Raw genomic sequence first — 21612 nt, forward strand, 5'->3', positions numbered from 1 at the left:
AGAAAGGCCTTCTACGAGCATCCCATCTAAACACAACCCCCGCTAGTTTCTTTGCTCTTCCCTGGATTGAGTTTTCATCATAATGCTTATAAATGCCTCCAAGTGTGTACCTGCTTATTGTTTGTTGATGCCCCTGTCCCCGCCCTGAGATAATAAACTCCAGGAAGGCAGTTTGGTGTTAGTTCATTACTATATCCCCTCAGGTACTTAGTGTTCAACAAACAGTTGACTATTTGAATAAAGGCATGAATCTCCTTTGCAGTAACAATCCCATAAATCTCTAGATAAATGAAACATTATACAAAACAAAACTAAGTGAAGAATTTTTGTGCCCCTTTGAGTGACTAACTGAGAGAAGCACTGTGGATATTGAATTCTTTTTTAATTGCTGCATCATTAAAATGGTTTATATGAAGAGCAGGCAGAACATTAGAAGATGATATTTTTCTGGAAAATCCTACAGTCACTTGAGACTATAACCAATTTTCAAAGAACTTTATTTCTATAAACTGTATATAATACCCATTTCCTGCATACCCAAGACTAGCTCAATAACATGAAAACGTTTCCAACTTCATCACAGGAAATGAGCAATAGCATCTCCCTCATAGCTTTTAGGTCCCAACTACTCCCTTCTGACTTCTAAATCCTGAACCCACATCCACACTTCCTAATGTCTCACTAGTTATTACACAGAAAAAACACACAAATTTTAAATGCATTTTCTATCAAACTGAATTCACTATCTTCTGCCCAAACTCATTCCCCTTCTTTCAACCTTGGCCTAAAAAATCTATCTGAGCCAGAAAACTAGAAGTCATTCTAGATTCCTCCCTTCTGTCCCTTCTCACCTAGGGTCACTGGCCTCCTGCCCCTGTCCCCTGGGTGCCTCACCTCCACCTACCAGGTCATCTCCTTTTGGCTTAGATCCTCTTCATCCTGCCTCCTTCCTTCTCACCTCATCCCTCTGCAATCCAGACCCCAGCTACTAGCCATCATTCTATCATAAACATGTACCATGTTTTCTCCCTTCTCAAAACTTTTCATTAGCTCCCTAGGAAGGACTATGAATTGCACAATGGAACCCTCCAACCCTTCCTGGACTGGCCTCTGCCCATCACTCTAGCCCCTTGCTCTACTACTTCACCATCTCACATCTCAGCCCAACAACACCAGGTCTACATGTTATGCCACCACAGCATTCTGCATATACTTCCACAATAATTACCATATTGTTGAATAATTACTCTTTGCACAGCTATTTCCCCCACTAAATTCTGAAACTACTGAAGACCTCACCCTTGTACCCCCAACATCTGATACAGCACCTAACAGGCTTTCAAAACCTGGCTGAACAGAATCGCACAAGAGGTTAACAAAGAGATTAGGTTTTCGCCCTACCCCTCACCCGCCTTCTTCACTGCACAAAGATACAACATGCCTTAGAAATACGAAGTTAAGTAAATGCAACAATCTGTCCTACAATAACCTCACTACTGCAGTTCCAAAATGCTAATCTTTAAAGTCCTCTTCAGGACAAGGAAATAAGCACTTTAACAAACAAACTATTTACAAAAGTTTCCTTAGGTATATCCTTACCTGTAAAATGTTAGTAAAAAAGTCGTGGTAGAACATGGGCCAATCCTGACGTCCAATATCAACAATAACTTTGCAGAGCTTGTTCCGTATAAAGTAAGGTAAGGTTTTATGGTGAGCCAAAAGGAGTTTGGGCAGGCAGCTACGGATTTCCATCTTATCCTGAGATGGGACCCCAAGCCACATTTTATTGATCAGATTCTGAAAAACAAATATACATCTTTTAAGTTAACGATCTATACACAAAAATAACTGGTTTTCAATCCAAAAGTAGTTATACCACTTTAATAAACAAGAACCCCTTTTTAAAGAAAGGTTTGGGGCAATTTAGCAATAAGAATAATAAAAGTATTCAAATCTTATGACACAACAATCCCATTCCTAAGAAGAAATGCCAAATAACAGAAACAAAAAGTTGTATGTGCAAACACTTTTTTAACACCCCTGTCTCTAATGGCCACCAAAATATAATGGCAGAAACAACTTCGACGCTCAAAAACAGGAGAATGGCTTGGTGAATAAAGGTCATAACCACATATGGGGATATAAGATAAAGTTAAGTGGGGAAAAGCAGAATACAAAATAGTGTGAGCAATGTGATTAGAGTTAGACTTTTTTAAAGGTGTGCACGGAAGACAAGGATTGGAAGACAGGTGATACAAATAAAACTTTTTGTGGTTGGGGATGATGGTATTACAGGTATCATCTCTCCTCCTAAAATGTTTTTCTTTAATTATCTTTCCCTTACCAACAATAATAGACAGGGAATCGTTACATATTAGCACAAATGACCTACCTACTTAACCCAAAAGTCAACCATCCCCCTTACCTTTCTAGTGTGGAAGATGGAAGGTGCCCCAAACACCAGACTGCTACATAAAGAGAGTATGTGGGACGACGTCCCAGAGCTGAGCTACCCTCTCCCAGCATAGCACAACTCCAGCCTGCTGCCGATGATATGGCAACACAACTACATAATCCTTTGCAGAAGAGTATAAAATTACTGACAACTTACCTCAAAAACTGTTAAACTGTACATCATTACATAGTCATTCCTAGTGCTGGAGAGAAAGTACAGGCAGAATCTCCAGGCTCCTATTTGCTGGGCAAAGTTATTAAGAAGCTCCTCTGGAAAAGTTAAATGGCAACAAAAGAAAACTATGAAAATACATGAAATTAAGACAAGGCTGGGCTGTCTTATTATTATTGAAACATGCCTCTCTGCATATAATGTAAATGATGTCAAAACCAGCGATTCTTCAAGATAGAATAAATCATACAATTTTTTTTTGCATCTGAGGTGACCATGGACACTAACAATGTCTTCGGCCATCTAAAGCCAATAACATCGCTATGAATATTCTGCTAAAGTTCTTATTTACACTAATGTGTGGCTGGAATGTTCAGAGTACCATTCCATCTTTTTAAAACTGCCAGCTAACTTACTTCCTCTGGATATGAGCTACAATCTAGCACCTCACCATTCCTCTACAAATCTTCAGTGGAGTACATTGTTCACACACACAAAATGATGGCTAGAAACGCAGAAAAAGAAAAGATTAAGACTAACCCTACAAAAATAAGAAAGGAAAAAATACAAGAGAATTCAAAAAGGCTAACTCTTCATTTGGATTGGTTTTATTTTAAAACACTGCCACCAAAAAAGTGAATCAACCTGTGGCAAGAGCAACAATGACGAGTGTTGCAGGGAGCGGCCCTGTCCACACATCACGTTGGTTAGAATCGATTTTCCTCCTCCTTAGGCTGCTGACGGCATCAGCCAGAATCCACAAGGCAGCAAGCAGTACGGGGCTACCATCATGTTTCTGGACATGCTGTCCCTTAGTCACCTTGACCTGCTGCACTGGTCAAGAAATATAATCCAAAAAAGGGGAAAAGTACAAAGGCCCACACCCTTTAGAGATTCTAGAAAGCCTTTAGAAAAGCAGAACACATAGCAGCTTGTTCTAATCCTCAAGTCATTGTTCTGCTAGTTCTCTATGACTTAAGCTAAATGCAATGAAGCAGTCTCAATTAAAAATCCATGAAAAGGCCAGGCACAGTGGCTCACATCTATAATCTCAGCACTTTGAGGGGCTGAGGCAGGAGGACTGCTTGAGGCCAGGAGTTCAAAGACCAGCCTAGGCAACATTGCAAGACCCTGTCTCTACGAAACAATGAAACACTTAACTAGACATGGTGGTACATGCCTGTATTCCCAGTTACTCAGGAGGCTGAGGCAGGAGGAGACCTTGCTATGTTGCCCAGGCTGGTCTTTAACTCCTGGCCTCAAGTGATCCTCCTGTCTCAGCTACCTGAATAGCTAGGATTATAAGCGTAAGCCACTATGGCCAGATGGCTACTTAAAGGAAAAAAAAAAACCCAACAACTCAAGAAAGTGTCAAAATGAACATGCTTGGTGTGCCTGAGGCTTTAGCCCAGGAGGCCGAGGTTGCAATGAGATATGATCCTGCCACTACCCCCAGCCTGAGTGATAGAGCAAGACCCTATCTCTAAATATATATATATATTAAAAAAGTAAAAAATAAAAATAAAATAAAATCTAAGCCTCTTAATTTTAGATTATTCCAAAGAGGGCTCATGGTGCTGTGAAACCATGAGCTCTTAACACTATGACGAAAGACTAAAGTTCTCTATAGGATGCCATAGCACTCAAGGGTGCTGTTTTCCTAAGGAGATATAAGAAAAGGGGGGCAAACTTTTTTTTATAGAGATGGAGTCTTGCTTTGTTGCCCAGGCTGGTCTCAAACCCCTGGGCTCAAGTGATTCACCTGCCTTGACTTCCCAAAGTGATGAGATTACAGGTATTGGCCACTATGCCCAGTCAAAAAAATTATTTGAATAAAAATAAAAGTTAATTACAATTCCGTAAAAGGAGGCTAACAGCCTGCCCTAATAATTAGGCAAAGGTTTCTGTGAATCCCAAAGGTGAAGTCAAACCAGACTGGAATGGAGGAACTCTGGGCTCTGTTCTAGACTGAGTCTGACCTCAAGTGAGTCAATGCTCCTCCCCGATGCTTCTGTTTCCTCCACTCTATAGTGGTCACACAGTCTCGAGGTTCCTGCTAACAGCTCTATCAATTTCTAGAGCACTGATTTACCTTTGCTAGAGGGTGGGTGCAGCCCCTTGAAAACGCTTCCTTTCTTTCTCTGCCAAACTAGGAAAAGCCTAAGTTTATCCTAAGACCGTAGAAAAGAAGCAATAAGTAGTCCAAGCCTACACACTCAAATAAAGCTACAAAGACGAAGTACAAAGAGAACTGAACTAAGACAAACCCACTGTATAGAACCAAACCCCAGAATTCCCCCAGCCTGCACTCAAATTTGGCATCTGGAGCATTTGGCTACTTAAGTTTGTTTTAAGATCAGATTACCATATGAACATGTCCAGAAGGTTTCATGTTCAATTCATGAACATAGAAGGTGAGCAATATTTGATTTGTAAATCAAAAACCAAAAGAATCAAAAGCATTTCAATTATAAGCTTAAAAAAAGACTTCAAAGAATACAATAGAGTGTCATAATATCGAAGACTAACGGCCAGTCATGGTGGTTCACACCTGTAATCCCAGGACTTTGGGAGGCCTAGGCGGGCAGATCACTTGAGGTCAGGGGTTCAAGACCAGCCTGGCTAACATGGTGAAACCCTGTCTCTACTAAAAATACAAAAAATTAGCCGGGCGTGGTAGTGGGTGCCTGTAATCCTAGCTACACAGGAGGCTGAGGCAGGAGAATCGCTTGAACCCAGGAGGCGGAGGTTGCAGTGAGCCAAGATCACCCTACTGTACTCCGACCTGGGCAACAGAGCAAGATTTCATCTCAAAAAAAAAAAAAGTTTGGAGACAGGATCTCGCTCTATTGCCTAGGCAGTGGGAAGCCCCCAAAAGTAATACCAGTTATGGGATTTCCAGGCACTATTAGGTTCAGATCAGAACTCTGCACAGCAGAACATGTTCATTTTTATACTTTCCTAAGTTGTTGGTTTTATTTAAATAACCATCCAGGCACGGTGTCTGGCACTTATAATCCCAGCTATTCAGGAAGCTGAGATGGGAGGATCACTTGAGGCCAGGAATTCAAGACCAGCCTGGGCAACATAGCTCTGTCCTACCCCACCCTCAACCCCCCAACCAAAAAAAGTGACAGGCCTCTTATACAAAAGTTCAACATTGCTGAAATTAAGATTCATAGTGATGGGTTTTCTTTCCTTTGGTCAAGTGGAGGGGTTTCCACTTGACCAAAGGAAATTTCTACTTGACCAAAGGAAAGAAAACCCATCACTATGCCCTTGCAGTTGAATTTACAGACCTCCCCAGCCACCAGCCAGCAGAACCAGAGCAAAAAGAGCAAGAATTCAAGGGGAAAGCATGCAGACTTGACCAGTCACAGCTAAGAACAACTCCTTCCTCCCTACCGGGACCTCTTCTTTATAAATCCCTCTTTCAAGTCAATGCTCCACTTACCTATCTCACGTTTTCTTTCATTGGTCGTACAATCATGAAAAAATTCTGTCATCAGACTTTCCAGTGCCCTGAGAGAGGCTTCTTCAGATGCCTAACAAAGGAATTTGAAAAAAAAAATCAATAAACTGCATCTTCAGTTCCATGGTTTCTCAGTTCCTTCTAGATTACATTCAACAGCAAGAACAATTTACTTCCTCAAAACATCCTGGTTCGACATTCTTCAAATGCATGGTATACGCCAGAAAAACTGAAGGGAATTTCCCAGCTGGCTCAAAACCCAATGCTGTTGCATCCTCTATAAATTCATATTACTGTGCAGCTGATTTGCAATTAGGTATCCTAAGGAAAGGGGAAATTCAAAATTCAACTCTAGAATAATAGTTCAAAGCAAATTAGCAGCCCTTGGCCCTTCCTGAATGGGCAGAGTAGGTAGAATCCAAAAGGCAAGTGCTCCTCAAAGACTATCCATCCCTGAAACATTTCCCCTGTGTCTGAATAATTTGCCATATTTTGATTCAGAGCACTTATATCAAACTGCTTCATGGATTCTCAGGGGTTTTCTGGGGGCACCGGGGAGAGATGTTTTTTTAAGAGACAGGGTCTCTGTTGCCCAGGCTGGAGTACAGTGCTGCGATCATAGTGCTACAGCCTTGAATTCCTGGACTCAAGCGATCTTCCTGTCCCAGCCTCCTAAAGCAATGGCACTACAAGTGGGAGTCACTCACTGCACCTGACCATGGATTTTTGGAGGTCTTTTGAAGGCACTGCAGGAGTCATACATACAGTCAATTCTCAAGCTCACATGAGCAGCCAACAGAGATTAAAGTGCAGCTGAGAACAAAGCTAAATAGGGATTCAAAATTAGCACCTGTAAACCACAGACCCACAGTGAGAACCAGACTCTGAGCAGAACTACTCAGGTTGGAAATGAGAGGATAAGGAGCCCAAGGCCCCCAGGGCTCACCCTCTCCCTTTTAGGTTCTATATGGAGCCCCCAAACCCACTTCCTTTATTCTAACTCAAGTAGGGGGATGTCAGTCATGGCAATGACCTTGAGTTAACACTCCTTCACACAACCTGCCTGCAAAAAGGCAACCATTCCCAAACCATTTCTGAGTTATCACTGGTATAATTCTACCCCAGAGATAAACAAGAGCCAGCAGCAGTTCTGATTGTTTAATTATCTCTTAACTTCTTTCTTCCTAACTACCTCCCTTCCCCATATCCTCTCCATTACCCATGGACTGAGAGCTGACTGTAAAAACTGCATTTTAAAACAAGCCCACACTCAAATGTGTCACATGTCAAACTGTAATAAACCAGAGATCTCCATCAGGTGATTGACTTTGTGAAGACTGAGGAACTTTTCATCTCTGTGGAAAAACCAGCACTTCTCAGTACCAATTACAGAGGCTGAATCAGACTTTATTCACAAGTGTGTGCACACCAACCAACACACGCAAATGCACTACACAGAACACAGGGCCACCTTCTTACAGTGCAAGGCACTTCTGTCCCTCCCACACTGAGGTCACAGAATGATGGCTCTGCAATGACACCTGGACTGTGACACACTGAATGATCAATTATTGTACAACAGTTTTTAGCGCTTGTGAGTTAAAGTTACTTTCTTCCCTGAACTTTATATTAGAATAAAGATTAACCCCCTACTCCTTTTACAAACTTCCATACCGATTTAACTAAAAAATATCCTTGGCTTGCAAGCCAAGCTGTTTTATTAAAAACTATCTATTTTTTTCAAACCCAGAAATAAAATCCAAGCCTCTTAATCCAAGCCTCTTCTTAAAAGTGAAGCTAAAATAAGACTGCAATCTTCTAAAATCTGTTTCAAGTGTTTGTGTTGATCAAAACAGCCTCACTGTTCTCACTGACTTTATAAATAAATGCTATAAATACAAACTTCTAAAATGAACGTACATAAATAAAAGAACGCCGTAGTCTGTTTCATAAATTGAGTCTGGTATGCCATTTCATTCGAAAAAAGGGTTTGCTATTTAAAATAAAAAGGCTGTGGGAAGATGCAAAAGAATCAAGAAATATAGTGCAGGTTATAAAATAAATCAATAGTTCTTCTGGAGCCAAAATGTGTTCCTGGAAACTAAGGACACATCTGCAAATCATCTCTCTCCACAACTTCTTGTGCTGAATCATTTTAAAGTAGATCCTGCAATAAACTTAAGTGTATCACATCCAGGCAATCTGTAAGGCCGGTTGCCTCGCTGGGAGCTTGGATGCACATCCCCCGCTCCTTTTGTCTGAAAGTTCGGACATGCTTGGGCATGTTCCCTTCTCCCTTTCTTGCACAGCCTAGCTTTCCCTTAAAGAACCCAGTATGCAAGCGGGGTCTTGTGATTCTAGCCAATAGTAGCCAAGTCTTCCTAGCCAATAGCAGCCGAGTCTTCCTAGCCAATAGCAGCCGAGTAATTCTAACCAATAGCAGCCAAGTCCTGTATGCAAACAAAGGCTTGTAACCTTATCCAATAGTAGTCCTGCTCTCCCACAACCAATCGAGCTCCTCCACTCCCTATAAAACCCCACATCTGAGAGGAGTCCGTGGGACTTCTCCAGCCCCTCCTGTTAGACCGCAGAACCTCACCCGGGAGCCTGAATAAATTCCTTCATATTGGATCTTCTTGTGTTGGCCTCAGTTTCTTCCTTTTTAAACTCGGCAAGAACCCAAGAACAAACCTCACACAATCAACCACCAAAATTTATTTAGTACTAGTTCTTGAGGAAGAGATTTGAGAAATAAATGATTACTGGCAAGTTCCTGAAAATATCCAAAAAGAATCCAACTCTGGGCCGGGCACGGTGGCTCACGCTTGTAATCCCAGCACTTTGGGAGGCCGAGGCAGGCAGATCACGAGGTCAGGAGTTCAAAACTAGCCTGGCCCACACAGTGAAACCCCGTCTCTACTAAAAATACAAAAATTAGCTGGGCATAGTGGCAGGTGCCTGTAATCCCATTTACTCGGAAGGCTGAGGCAGGAGAATCACTTGAACCTGGAAGGCGGAGGTTGCAGTGTGCAGAGATCACGCCACTGCACTCCAGCCTGGGCGACAGAGCTAGACTCCATCTCTACCCTTTACTCTCTGCCGCAACCCAAGAAGTAACGGTTCCCGCAGAAAGGGGAAGGACAAAGTACTCCTAAGAGTCCCGGATGGACTGGTCCAAAGGTAGTGAGTTATCTCAATGGGCTGTTCGCAGTCAGTCACAGATGCGACTTCTTGTTCTACTCTTTCCCCCGTTCTCACTATTGCACTTCACTCGTCTTCCAAAAAAAAAAAAAAAACCCAGATGCGTTCTCCCATTAAATGATGGCTACATGAGAAAGGAAGCTCCAAAACCTAATCCAGAGCATCACTAGGTGTTTCTCAACAAGAACAAATTAAGTGCTGTTTGCATTTTTAAGCATTTCTGTAACTATAACAATAATACCTGCCTCACAGAGTGATACGGGACCGAATGAGGTGATCCATGCAAAACTGCTACATAAACTGTTAAGAAATTATCTAATCTGTAGTTGTGGCTGCTCTCTTTTTTTTTTTGAGACAGAGTCTCGCTCTCTTGCCAGGCTGGAGCGCAGTGGTGCAATCTCGGTTCACTGCAACCACTACCTCCCAGGTTCAAGTGATTCTCCTGCCTCAGCCTCCCAAGTAGCTGGAATTACAGACACGCACCATCACACCCAGCTAACTTTTGTATTTTTAGTAGAAATGCGGTGTCACCATGCTGCTCTCATTTTTGTTTGGTCTTAGATAGAAAATGAAAACAGACCAAAGCAAAACAACAGAAGTGGTCAGGCCTACTTTGAAACCAGAGACTCATGCCCTCAGGTTTAAGGGCTTTGTCCCAATCACATCTAGTGGGGCTTTTCAGACTAGATTTCAAAATGAAGCTATGTAAATGTATAGGGGGTAAAAAACAGTAGGCTGAGACTCTGCCAAGGTCACACAATCAGAACAGAGGTAGGGAAGACATGCAAGGCACATTCAAGGTCTGCAAATGGTTCAAGGATACTGGAGAATTCTCCGGCTCTCTTTTGGCAAGAAGGCCACTGGAACCTTGGCCAGCTGTTCAAGCAAGTGATGAAGCCAGAATGTAGATTGGGGTGAGTTAAGGAATTAATTGCGAGTGAGGAAGAGGTAATATTCCAAGCAGATTACACTTTCAAGTAATGAAAGGGACAAAGAACATAAAACAAAAACCAAGTGCCGTTGTGTGGTAGGGAGGCAAGGCTTCCAATCCCAAAGGCTATTCAAAAACTTTATCTCCTATACTGCACTAATTTACAAAGAACACGCAAATATATGTGACTGCCTCCCACCTTGTGCTTGGGATTTAAGCCTCAGATCTTGAAAAACTAAGAAAAGGTACATTAGTTTAAAACTACTGAAACACATTCACACACAAAATTTCCAGTTGGATTGTAGATAGAGAATATCTTCACGATCTAGGGGTAGGGAAAAATTTCTTTAACAGAACACATAAACCACTAAACATAAAAGAAAAGACTGATAAGCTGAAATGTTCATCAGATGGCACAACGGAGAGAGTGTTAATAAAAGCCACAAAATAGGAGCTATCTGCAATATGGAAAACTAACAGGGAACTCATATCGGAGAATAAAATAACTTTTACAAATCAGTAAAAAAAAAAAAAAAAAAAAAAAAGACAAAGCTTTTTTTTTTTGGATGGTCAAATAATTACTTAGAGGGTATTGAAAAGCCTATAAATAAGTGTTCAGCCTCATTATTCATCAGGAAAATATAAATTTAAAACAAGATAGCGCTACACATCTACCAGAATGGCTAAAATTTAAAAGACTGACAGTAACAAGTGTTGATGAGGATGCTGAACTGGAATATGCATATACTTCTGGTGGGAGTATACACTGATACAACCACTCTGGAAAACTGTCTGACAGCTAAACATATGCATATCTGATAACCCTGCAATTCTACTACTTGATATATACCCAACAGAAGTTTCTTCCTGTATACCAAATGAAAATATACATAAATTTCACAGTACTATTATACATAATACCCAAAAAGTCAAAAGAACCCAAATATCCATCACCCCTGGAATGGATGAATAGTGATTTATTCATATAGGAGAATATAATAAGACAACAGGAATGAATATTGCTACATGCAACAACACAGATAAATCTCACAAACACAATGTAGAGTGAAAGAAGTCAAAACACAACTTTTCATTATTCACTTTATATTAATCTTTAAAAAAAAAAAAAAAAGCCAGGCATAGAGGCACGTACCTATAATCCCAACTACTTGGGAGACTGAGGCAAGAGGATCACTGGAGCCCAGGCGTTTACGGCTGCAATAAGGTATAATTGCACCAATGCACTCTAGCCTAGGCAACAGAGCAAGACCTTGTCTCTTAAAAAAAATAAAAATAAAAATTTTTAAATAAGTAAAACTTATCTATGGTGTTATAATCAGACTAGTGGTTACCCTGGAGGAGGAGGGATTCTGGTAATAGTCTATTTCTTTTTTTTTTCTTTTTTTGAGACAAGAGTTTTGCTCTTCCCAGGCTGGAATGCAATTGCGCAATCTTGGCTCACTGCAATCTCTGCCTCCTGAGGTCAAGCGATTCTCTTGCCTCAACCTCCCCAGTAGCTGGTATTACAGGCATGCGCCACCACACCTGGCTAATTTTGTATTTTTAATAGAGACGGGGTTTCTCCACGTTGGTCAGGCTGGTCTCAAACTCCGGACCTCAGGTGATCCAACCACCTTGGCCTCCCAAAGTATCAGGATTACAGGCATAAGCCACTGTACCCAGCCAACAGTCTATTTCTTTGATTGTTAGTTACACAAAGATGATCAACTTTATGATTTATATGCTTCTCTGTAAATATATATACTGCAATTTTAAACACTTAATGTTTTAAAGTCCTCATTTTTAAAATCCAGGTTGGTGTTTTCAGAAACTGTATTTTAGCTCTACAGCATCAACCATGGCTCTGGGGACTGGCAATAAAAGCCTGCAGGTAACAGCCTGAGCATAAGGCTCCTGATTTCTAGGAACCATCACTTATTTGTCTTCAGAGCTGCCAGGGTGGCAGGTATTACAACCCCTTAAGACTATGCTTCCCCAAGAGTTACTTGGCTCACCTCAATAGCAAATGGCACATAGACTTAAAATTCAAATCCTTGGGCAGGATGACGAATTAAGCTTGGCTCAGAATGTACTCTTGGAGAGCTCTGCATAGATCTAAAACAAACCCAAGTTTTCTGTTCCAGAAACAGTTGAAATCTGCAAAGGTGATAAGCTTGCAACTGTGCCTGCCTTGACTCTATCTGCTCCATTGACTGTGCTGCTCACAGGTCAGCAGTTCAGAGATCTATGCCATTGACTCACTTATTAAGGGCCTACTAAGTCAACCAAGACCCATAATCACCTAAAAAAATATTAAAAATTGGAAGAAGGGGAAGGATCATATAATTTGAAATTGCCTTTGATTCTTCCCCATATTCTCCATGCCCACGGCAAACGTCATCGGGTCTGGGAATTGTTGCTTTTCACTCTTTCGCAGTTTTGTACCTTTTCCCTCGCCACTATTTCTACAGAGCCCTAATCATCTGCCTACATTATTATAATTGCTTTTACCTGGTCACCTTCATGCCAGGTTTTCCAATTCCAATCCAACCTGTACTTTACCACCAGATTTTTCTGCCCCAAATTATCCGTGTGTGTGTGTGCACGCACGCTAAAGACATGGTCTCGCTCTGTTGCCAGGCTAGAGTGCAGCAGTGGCATGATCATAGTTCAGAGGCCTCAAACTCCTGGGTCAAGCAATCCTCCTGCCTCAGCTTCCAGTAAGTGAGACTACAGGCACATGCCACCACACCTGGCTGATTTTTATTTTCATTTTTGTAGAGACTGGGTCTTGTTCTGTTGCCCCAATTGGTGATGAACGCCTGACTTCAATTAATCCTCCCACTTTGGCGTCCCAAAATCCTGGGATTACAGGCAGGAGCCTCCACATTCAGCCTAAATTTTTTTTTTAAGAGACAGAGTGTTTCTGTGTCACCCCAGGCTGGAGTGCAGTGGAACAATCACAGCTCACTGCAGCCTCGAACTCCTGGGCTCAAATGATCCTCCCTACCTCAGCCTCCTGAGAAGCTGGGACTACAGGCACATGCCATCACACCCAACTAATTTTCTGCTCCAATTATTCTAAACCTAGCTTTAAATCTGGTGTGAGTAAGCAACTCAGCTATTTGTTGGACAAATGAGAATTCAATACTCACTAAGTAACTGATATTGCTTAAATTAAGCCCTTGAGATACAAAGATAAGTAAGGCGGTCCCTAAATTTAAAGAACGGAGGGTGGCCTAGCAGTTACATCCTGTAATCCTGGCCTACACATAAACAGCCTGAGAAGACCAAAGAGAGAACTAACTCTGTTTGAAGGAAAGAAAGCTTCACAGGGGTGATTTGGGTTTTGAAGAGCAAAGAAGTTCACTAAGAAGCTAAGAAGGAAAGCATCCCTGATTCAACATTACTTGCCACAGGAAGCTGTCACTCCAATCTGAACACTCATGGTCTCATAAGCGAGTACCTAGCCCCTGCATTTGCTCCTGAGTCTGCAGTTTACAGTTTAACCTTTGTAAATTTTCTTACACAGATTACAGCATAAATCCCATCATTTTCATCTTTTGTCTTTGTCTTGTAATCAGTATTACAGAGTTTTGCCCATGTACTCTTCTCTGGTCATTTCAGAAAACGGCAAAATAGTTTTAAAATGGGGGCTCTAAGGTCAGATTCCTCAAGTTCGAATCCAAATGTGCAACTCAATCTTGGCCTAGTTATTTCATGTGTCACTGTTTCCTCCTGTGCACAAATGGGGACAGTAAAAGTACCTAACATATTGGGTCATTCCGATAATTAAAGAAAATGTAAAATACATAGTAAACACAATGTCAGGCATGAAGTATGGGCTGAAAGTCACTGTTCATATGTCACAGATATTAGGCTTTTCTCTCAAACCGGAACATCAACTGTTTGGAAAGATGCTCTATCTAGCATGTTTGTATTTTCTATAACATCCACCATGGGCTGGCACTCAACTATTTTAAAGACCAAATTCGAGAGAGTAAAAGGAACAAGAAAACTGTTGGTATCACTTTCAGTTTCTCAAGAATACTGGTAATTCCTCCAAATTGAAGATACATGTGACTCTTTAAATTTTCTCCTTTAAGGGCTCTGATTATAAGCAGACTTTTGTTCACAAGCAGACTCAATCTGTGTTGAAAAACAGGAGACTGCTAACACTGAGACTGAAGGTGGATAATAAGGTGCCTTTCCCTAAGCTGTGGCAGCTAGAAGATGGTTCCTCAAATCCTGATTAGATCTGTAGCATGTTACCTAATGGACTTTAAAACAACCCCCTCTAAACATAACTTTTACAAAATTAGTATTGAGGGATAATGACTATGTTTTTAAAAAATATATATATATGTGTGTGTATATATATATATATATATATTTTTTTTTTTTTAAATAAAGATGGTGTCCTGCTATGTTGCCCAAGCTAGTCTTGAAACCCCCACGCTCAAGCAATCCTCCCACCTAAACCTCTCAAGGAGCTGGGATTACAGGCATGGGCCACCATGCCCAGCCAAAAATGACTATTTTTTTAAAGACACTTCTATCAAGCTTTTTGTAACCCTTTCCCAGAGCCACATTTTGTATAATCTACTAGGAAGTGAATCACATGGGCCTCCTATATTCAGATTCATGGCCTCCTTGATACCAAACCTCAACAAAATGAGGACTAGTATCCCAAAGTCCCATTCAAATATTCCAGTGGCATATCTAGAACAGTGTCATTACCTTATTTGCTTGTATATAAATAAGGTTTCCAGGAAAAGTGATTGTATCCCTGCTGCCAACCAAGGTTAAAAAGCATGCAAAACTCTGGTGTGTTATAACACATGCCATTAGCAAAGATATTCAATCTCATGTAAGCTTTCTCTGAAAGCTAACAGGATTACCATAGATGTCTAAACTCTCAGAGGAACACTCTCACTTCCCTAAACCTTCACCACTTTGAAAAAAAAATCTTTGACCTGTAGGCCTGCACACAAGTATGAGATGAAATACTAAGCTTAAAATAACATATGTGGGAACCAAGGCGAATGACATCTACCTATCCCCCTCCTGAAGTCCTTCAGCTCAAAAAACTAGAAAGATAGAAAAGTACATCAAGGAAGCCCCAGTCAGAACAACATTCAGAACAAGGCTTCCTCCCATCTCTCCCTCCCATCACTACTGCTCTTTTACATCTCAGCCCATAGATATTTTCCTTTTGTTTTCCGGAGACACAGGTCTCGCTCTGTCACCCAGGCTGGAGTACAGTGATGCAACCTCCATCTCCCAGCCTCAAGCTATTCATCTACCTCAGCCTCCCAAGCAGCTGGTACCACAGGTATGCACCACCACACCCAGCTGATTTTTCTATTTTTTGTAGAACTGAGTTTTCGCCATGTTGCCGAGGCTGGTCTTAAACTCCAGGGCTCAAGCGATCTACCTGCCTCGTTCTCCCAAAGTGCTAGGATTACAGGCATGAGCCACCACACCCAGCCAACAATTCCTTTAAAAAAAAAAAAAAAAAAAAAAGCACATCATATTGAAGTGGAAATCTCACTTTATTTCTCTATTAAAAAAAAAAGTGGTGAGAAAAACAACAAAAAGAAAAACAACAAGGGAAAAAAACAAAACAAAACAAAAAAGTGGTGAAGCCCACTGACCCTCCACAGTCTAGCAGTCAGCAGGGCAATCGGGGAAGCCCAAAGACACCAGATGACTCACTCAAAGACACACAGCCAGTGAGCAGCCAGCCTGAATCTCAGCCCTAGCCACAACCATGTGAGTTCCTTTCCTTAGCCTGACTATGATAGGACAGGGTAGCCCAAGCAGAGGAAAGACCAGAGTACAAATATACATTGATGTAAAATTCTAAACACCGTGTACAAGAGTTGCAGGGGGAAAAAAAACGTCTTCTACTGAAGCAAAGAAACAGACAACCACAGCATATAACAGGACTGCTAAGGTCCGGCAGGAGCACCCACCCCTCTATTAACATACACCTGGAACAAAGTCATCCCCTTGCATGAGAAAGGCTTCTTGTTGTCTTGTCTGCAGCTTAGATCTAGACATAGCTTTGCACAATATCTTCACATATTTAATATTTGATTAAAACATACACTCTGGTTTCTAAACATAATTCTAGTCATTAAAAAGCACTTTTCTGCTTTAATCTAAAACCACCATAAAGTTGACTGATGGCAGAACATTCCACCATTATTTCTTGGGTTTGCACAAAGTGCCCAGTCAGATTGTCTGTCTCTTCCTCTGATTACTGCTGAGGACCAAGAGTTAGAAGCAAGATGACTGCCAGGCATCTGGGCCAGGAAGTTCAACTGGTCTCACTGTGGTAGTGATAACGTGGAAGCAGCATATTTTGTCCCCATGGAGACCAATTAGAGGAAACATCTTTGTATACAAAGGATGGTACGTTTCATGCTGGGAAAACTCATCCACTATTGGAAAATGCATAAAAACAAGACTCACCAATCAGCTACCAATGAAGAGGTACACCAGTTTCAAAATTTTATTTTATTTTTTTGAGACTGAGTTTAGCTCTATCGCCCAGGCTGGAGTGCAGTGGCATACTCTCAGCTCACTGCAACCTCTGCCTCCCTGCAACCTCCACCTCCTGGGTTCAATCAATTCTCGTGCCTCAGCCTCCCAAGGAGCTGGGATTACAGGTGCCTGCCACCACGCCCCGCCACCATGCCTGGCTAAATTTTTTTGTATTTTTAGTGGAGATGGGGTTTCATTCAGCATGTTGGCCAGGCTGGTTTTGAACTCCTGACCTCAAACAATCCGCCCACCTCAGCCTCCCAAAGTGCTGGGATTATAGGCCTGGGCCAGCATACCTAGCCCAGTTTCAATAACTTTAAACAACAATTCTAAATATTAAAGAGTCATTGGCCGGGCGCGGTGGCTCACGCCTGTAATCCCAGCACTTTGGGAGGCCGAGGCGGGTGGATCACGAGGTCAAGAGATCGAGACCAGCCTGGTCAACATGGTGAAACCCCGTCTCTACTAAAAATACAAAAAATTAGCTGGGCACGGTGGCGCGTGCCTGTAATCCCAGCTACTCAGGAGGCTGAGGCAGGAGAATTGCCTGAACCCAGGAGGCGGAGGTTGCGGTGAGCCTAGATCGCGCCATTGCACTCCAGCCTGAGTAACAAGAGCGAAACTCCATCTCAAAAAAAAAAAAAAAAAAAAGTCATGACAAGTAAATGCTGCACCTGATCATGGACTGATCCTGGATTGGAGGGGAAAATAATGCTATAAAAGGCATGATTGAGGCAACTGACAAAACTGGAATACAGGTAGCTTAGATCAAAGTACTGAATCAATGTTTTATTAACTGAAGATGGTCACTGTACTGCAGTCGTGTAGGAGACTACCCCTATTAAGAAATATATGATATAGGGCAATGGACCATGACAAAGGCAACTTACTCTAAAATTTTTCAGAAAAAAATACATGTGTGTGAATGTACATACATATATGCATGTCTATACATACATACAGAGAGGGAATGTGCAAATCATAAAGTTAGTGGGACAAAATATAAACAGTAGGTGAGTTTGGGTAAAGGGTATGAGAGATCTTTGTATCACTTATTCCTTGAAATCTTTCTGTGCATTTGAAATCATTTTAAAATAAACAGTTTTTAAAATACCATCCACTGGCCAGTACCCTCCACCCTGCTCCTGGCTGCTCCCAGCTAGCTGGGCATATGCGAAAGAGAAACTAAGAAAAGGATACAATAGGAAGGGCATTATTCTCTCAGATGCCAGGTTTATTTTCACTATGGCTTTTGAAAAAGAATGTTACACAGCCTAGACATTAAAATGTTTGCATCTACTGGTTGGGCAACAACCATATCCTCTAGGAGCTAAAATACATATATTTTATATACTTATTTATATTCCAGTCAGAAGGCTTTAATTAAACAGCCAAAAAAGTAAATGATAAAAATAGTTATTCTGCAAGAAACTGTCTAAAATAAATGAGTAATACAGCCAAGAATAGGCTCTCACTTCACAATCCCATCTGCTTCCCTTTCCCAGGTACATATCCCAGGAGGATGGATGTTTATATCTGCATGCCTAGGATTAAACTCGAAAGATACTTACTGAGCACATTAACACAAGGCATGCTACCAAGAAATCCTAAAACAGGATCACAGAATCTTAAGACAGAAGTAAACAAACCACAGAGCACAGCAAGTCCAATCTTGTTCTACAACGAGGAAAATGAAGCCGAGAGAAAGCATCCCCCCAAAGTCAGCTAGCTGTCGGTCAAGTTAAGACACAGGCAGGCCACCAGAGCTCCTGCCCAGTGACAGCTCCTCCACCCCTTGAGGAAGCACAGAGGAGTTCTGCACCATGGGTTTTAAGGATGATGAATGAGCTGGCCTTACCTGGCACTGGATGACATCAGGTAATGAATGAGTATGAAACTGACAGACCACTATAAAAGCATGCTGCAAATCTAACATGATGATTAACCCTACAGCTCAGGTGAGTAATTTCATTTCAGCTAATATTATCAACTGTGCTATTTAAGAGCCAGTCTCTTTTGTAAAACTTATACCACCTTCATCCTGAATTATTCCCAAATAGACTTGGCATTTTAAACAAGTTAACATCCCGGCCAGGTGTGGTGCCTCACGCCTGTAATCCCAGCACTTTGGGAGGCGAGGAGTTCAAGACCAGCCTCGTCTCTACTAAAAATACAAAAATTGGTGGCTCACGCCTGTAATCCAAGCACTTTGGAGGCCAAGGCGGGCGGATCACCTGAGGTCGGGAGTTCAAGACCATCCTGACCAACACAGTGAAACCCCGTCTGTTAAAAAAAAAAAAATACAAAAATTAGCCGGGTGTAGTGGCAGGCACCTGTAATCCCAGCTACTCAGGAGGCTGAGGCAGGAGAATCGCTTGAACCTAGGAGGCGGAGGCTGCAGTTAGCAGAAATCACACCATTGCACTCCAGCCTAGGTGACAGAGCAAGACTCCATCTCAAAAAAAAAAAAAAAAAAAAAGCCAGGCCCCCTCCCAGCCCTGACCGCTGGGTGGAGGCGGGCAGCAAAAAAAAAAAAATTTTTTTAATTAAAAAAAAAAGTAACATAACATTATTTGATTTTGGTAAAAATCTCTAAACTGCATTACTATTGGTAACTGGGATAGCATAGTCACCCCCTCCAGGTTCCACCCAGTTGCCATAAAGTCTTAAGAAACCAAGAGCAAACTGAAGTCTAACGTCCTCTTTGTCACTGGCAAAGCTGCAGTGCCTCTCCCTTCCCATTTCTAGTTGGCCTTGCCACCCACCTGCAGGCCTAGGCACAAAGAATAGTGCTAGCCACAAAAGGAAGGTAGGACACAGCTGAGGACAGCCTTCTCTTAAGGGTAAGCTGAGGAGAGAGTTCAAGCACAAAGCCAGTCAGTGTTCTGATGCAGTGACCTCACACCTGGTAGATGTGGACCAGCGGAGTGATGCTCTCCCCCATGCACCAATCAGATAAATCACTTATTATGGAAAGGAAGAAATGAGAAGGTAGAGACAGGCCCAGAAGAATGTGCCCCAATACTGCTCCCACCTGGTGTGCAGCCAACAACCCTCTGAATGTAGGCTAAAGCAAGAATGAGAGGACACAGGAAGGTTGTCTCTATACAAGCAATGAGAAAACCATCATGTTTGTTTTCTCTAATGGGAAACAGTGCTGCCACTGAGAGGGACACAGCCAAGCACGACAGGCAGAGAAAGTACCAGGTTAGAGCCAGTCCTGGCTCTACTGAGTCTAGTCTGTGGAACTGTGGGCAAACCCTGCAAGTTCCTGGAGCATTCTGGGTATTGAATATAATCAGGCGTGCACACTGTGTGTTGATTATAAAGCACTATGCACATATTGGCTGACACAGTCATCTCTCCCTCACTGTAAGTTCTTCTTACGCAAACTCCATGTATGGGTCTGCTTTTATAAAGGCAAAGTCCCCCTATGTTGCCACCAGCTTGTCCCTCTGTATATACCTACTGCCACTTCTATACTTTTTAAAATTCATGTTCAGTCACATCCCTCCAAGGCTCTCAAAATATCATTGCCAATTGCCAAAGGGTCCTCAAGTATCCCTGTAAATATAAATAACGATTCCCGGGGTGGCAGCTGAGGGCACTTCATTGCGCAGGAAGTGTGAAGGCACTGCACAAGCAGAGATCTGTGTCAGAAGGAAGTGACTCTTCCTGGCCAATAGGTTCTCAATGTTCCTCCCATCCCCACAGATCGTGACTAGCCACAAAGGGAGAAGACGCTACAAAGCAACTCTCTAACCAGGAACTCTCATGTGCCCTGGGTTCCACTCAAAAACTATAACTTGCAAAATATGAAAAACTATATTGTAATATTGCAACTATAGACAGTTCCCTCCCTTCTCCCCACTGGCGAGTCATTGGATTAGAAAGGCAAAACAGTGGTAGTGGTGGCTATGAGCAGGAGGAAAGCAGATGGCGCCTTTCTGGAGGGAGGGAGTGCACAGGAGAAATGAAACAGGTACTTGACCAGGGACCTTGGCCTTGCTCACATCCCTGGATAGTGAAGATGAAGACTCTATATGCGGTTTTCCCTGAGCCTTCAATCCCCGCACAGCAAGCACGCATCGCCCTTCTCACGGTTCTCAACCTATTTTGCTAGAAGTGACCTAGTCGGTCTCCCAGCTCTGCCCCTTCTATAGGAACCAGCACAAAGCCAAGAATGACTAGAAACTTCAGACCCTTCTTCTTCCTGGGCCCTTCCACCCACAACAGGTAGTTGCGTTCCCGGGTCCTGGGAATGTTTTAATGCGTGTGGGATGTGGAGTCAGGGCAGATCATATCTGATGATGACTTCCTAATTACTTATCTGCATGCCCCTGAGCAAATTACCTAACCTCTCAAGTTTCTTCACTTGCAAAATGAATTTTCAACAGTACTCCCCCTCACCAAGTAGTTGTGAGAATGACATCAATGGATGTAAATCCCTTAGCACCCTTATCCATAAATGAGCAAAAAGTATTTCACTAAATATTTCACTGGTGAGTCAATGAGCTTAAAAAAAGAAGGAACAAAATAAAAATCCTACATAAAAAAATCACCTAACTGCTCAACGACATCTCAAGAATGCCAAATACCTTTTCACTTTCATATTTATACAGATCACCTCTCACTGCTGCAAAGGAAGAATGTAAAAATGACAACATGTCCCGTAGGCCTCCATCTGTGTTCAGGATGGTAAGAGTTTGGGACTAGACTCATGATTCTAGGAGTAAAAACTTTTTTTTTTTAAAGAAAGAAATATTGCATAGAACCCCACCATATAAAGCAGACTAAATGAGAAACTGCTTAATTAATAAGGGTGGAGGA

General features: G+C 42.0%; 1 protein-coding gene and 1 non-coding gene across 3 annotated transcripts in view; one reads left to right on the forward strand and one right to left on the reverse strand.

Moving 5' to 3' along the window:
- Nucleotides 1-21612, reverse strand: part of XPO6 (exportin 6) — a 123848-nt gene that overhangs the window by 72058 nt on the left and 30178 nt on the right. For both annotated transcript variants that reach the window (XM_021672328.2, XM_021672329.2), the window contains exons 2-4: nt 6081-6171; nt 2612-2724; nt 1600-1797 (exon numbers count right to left, since the gene is read on the reverse strand). In XM_021672328.2, the coding sequence (XP_021528003.1) occupies nt 1600-1797; nt 2612-2724; nt 6081-6171 (402 nt within the window). The remainder of the gene's footprint in view (nt 1-1599; nt 1798-2611; nt 2725-6080; nt 6172-21612) is intronic.
- LOC135269146 (small nucleolar RNA SNORA25) lies at nt 4177-4302 on the forward strand. Its single transcript, XR_010337451.1, has one exon. It is a non-coding gene; the product is annotated as a small nucleolar RNA SNORA25 (small nucleolar RNA).

Source organism: Aotus nancymaae, unplaced genomic scaffold (genome assembly GCF_030222135.1).
Source record: "Aotus nancymaae isolate 86718 unplaced genomic scaffold, 86718_ANA_hifiasm-v0.15.2.pri h1tg000049l, whole genome shotgun sequence".
Classification (NCBI taxonomy): domain Eukaryota; kingdom Metazoa; phylum Chordata; class Mammalia; order Primates; family Aotidae; genus Aotus; species Aotus nancymaae.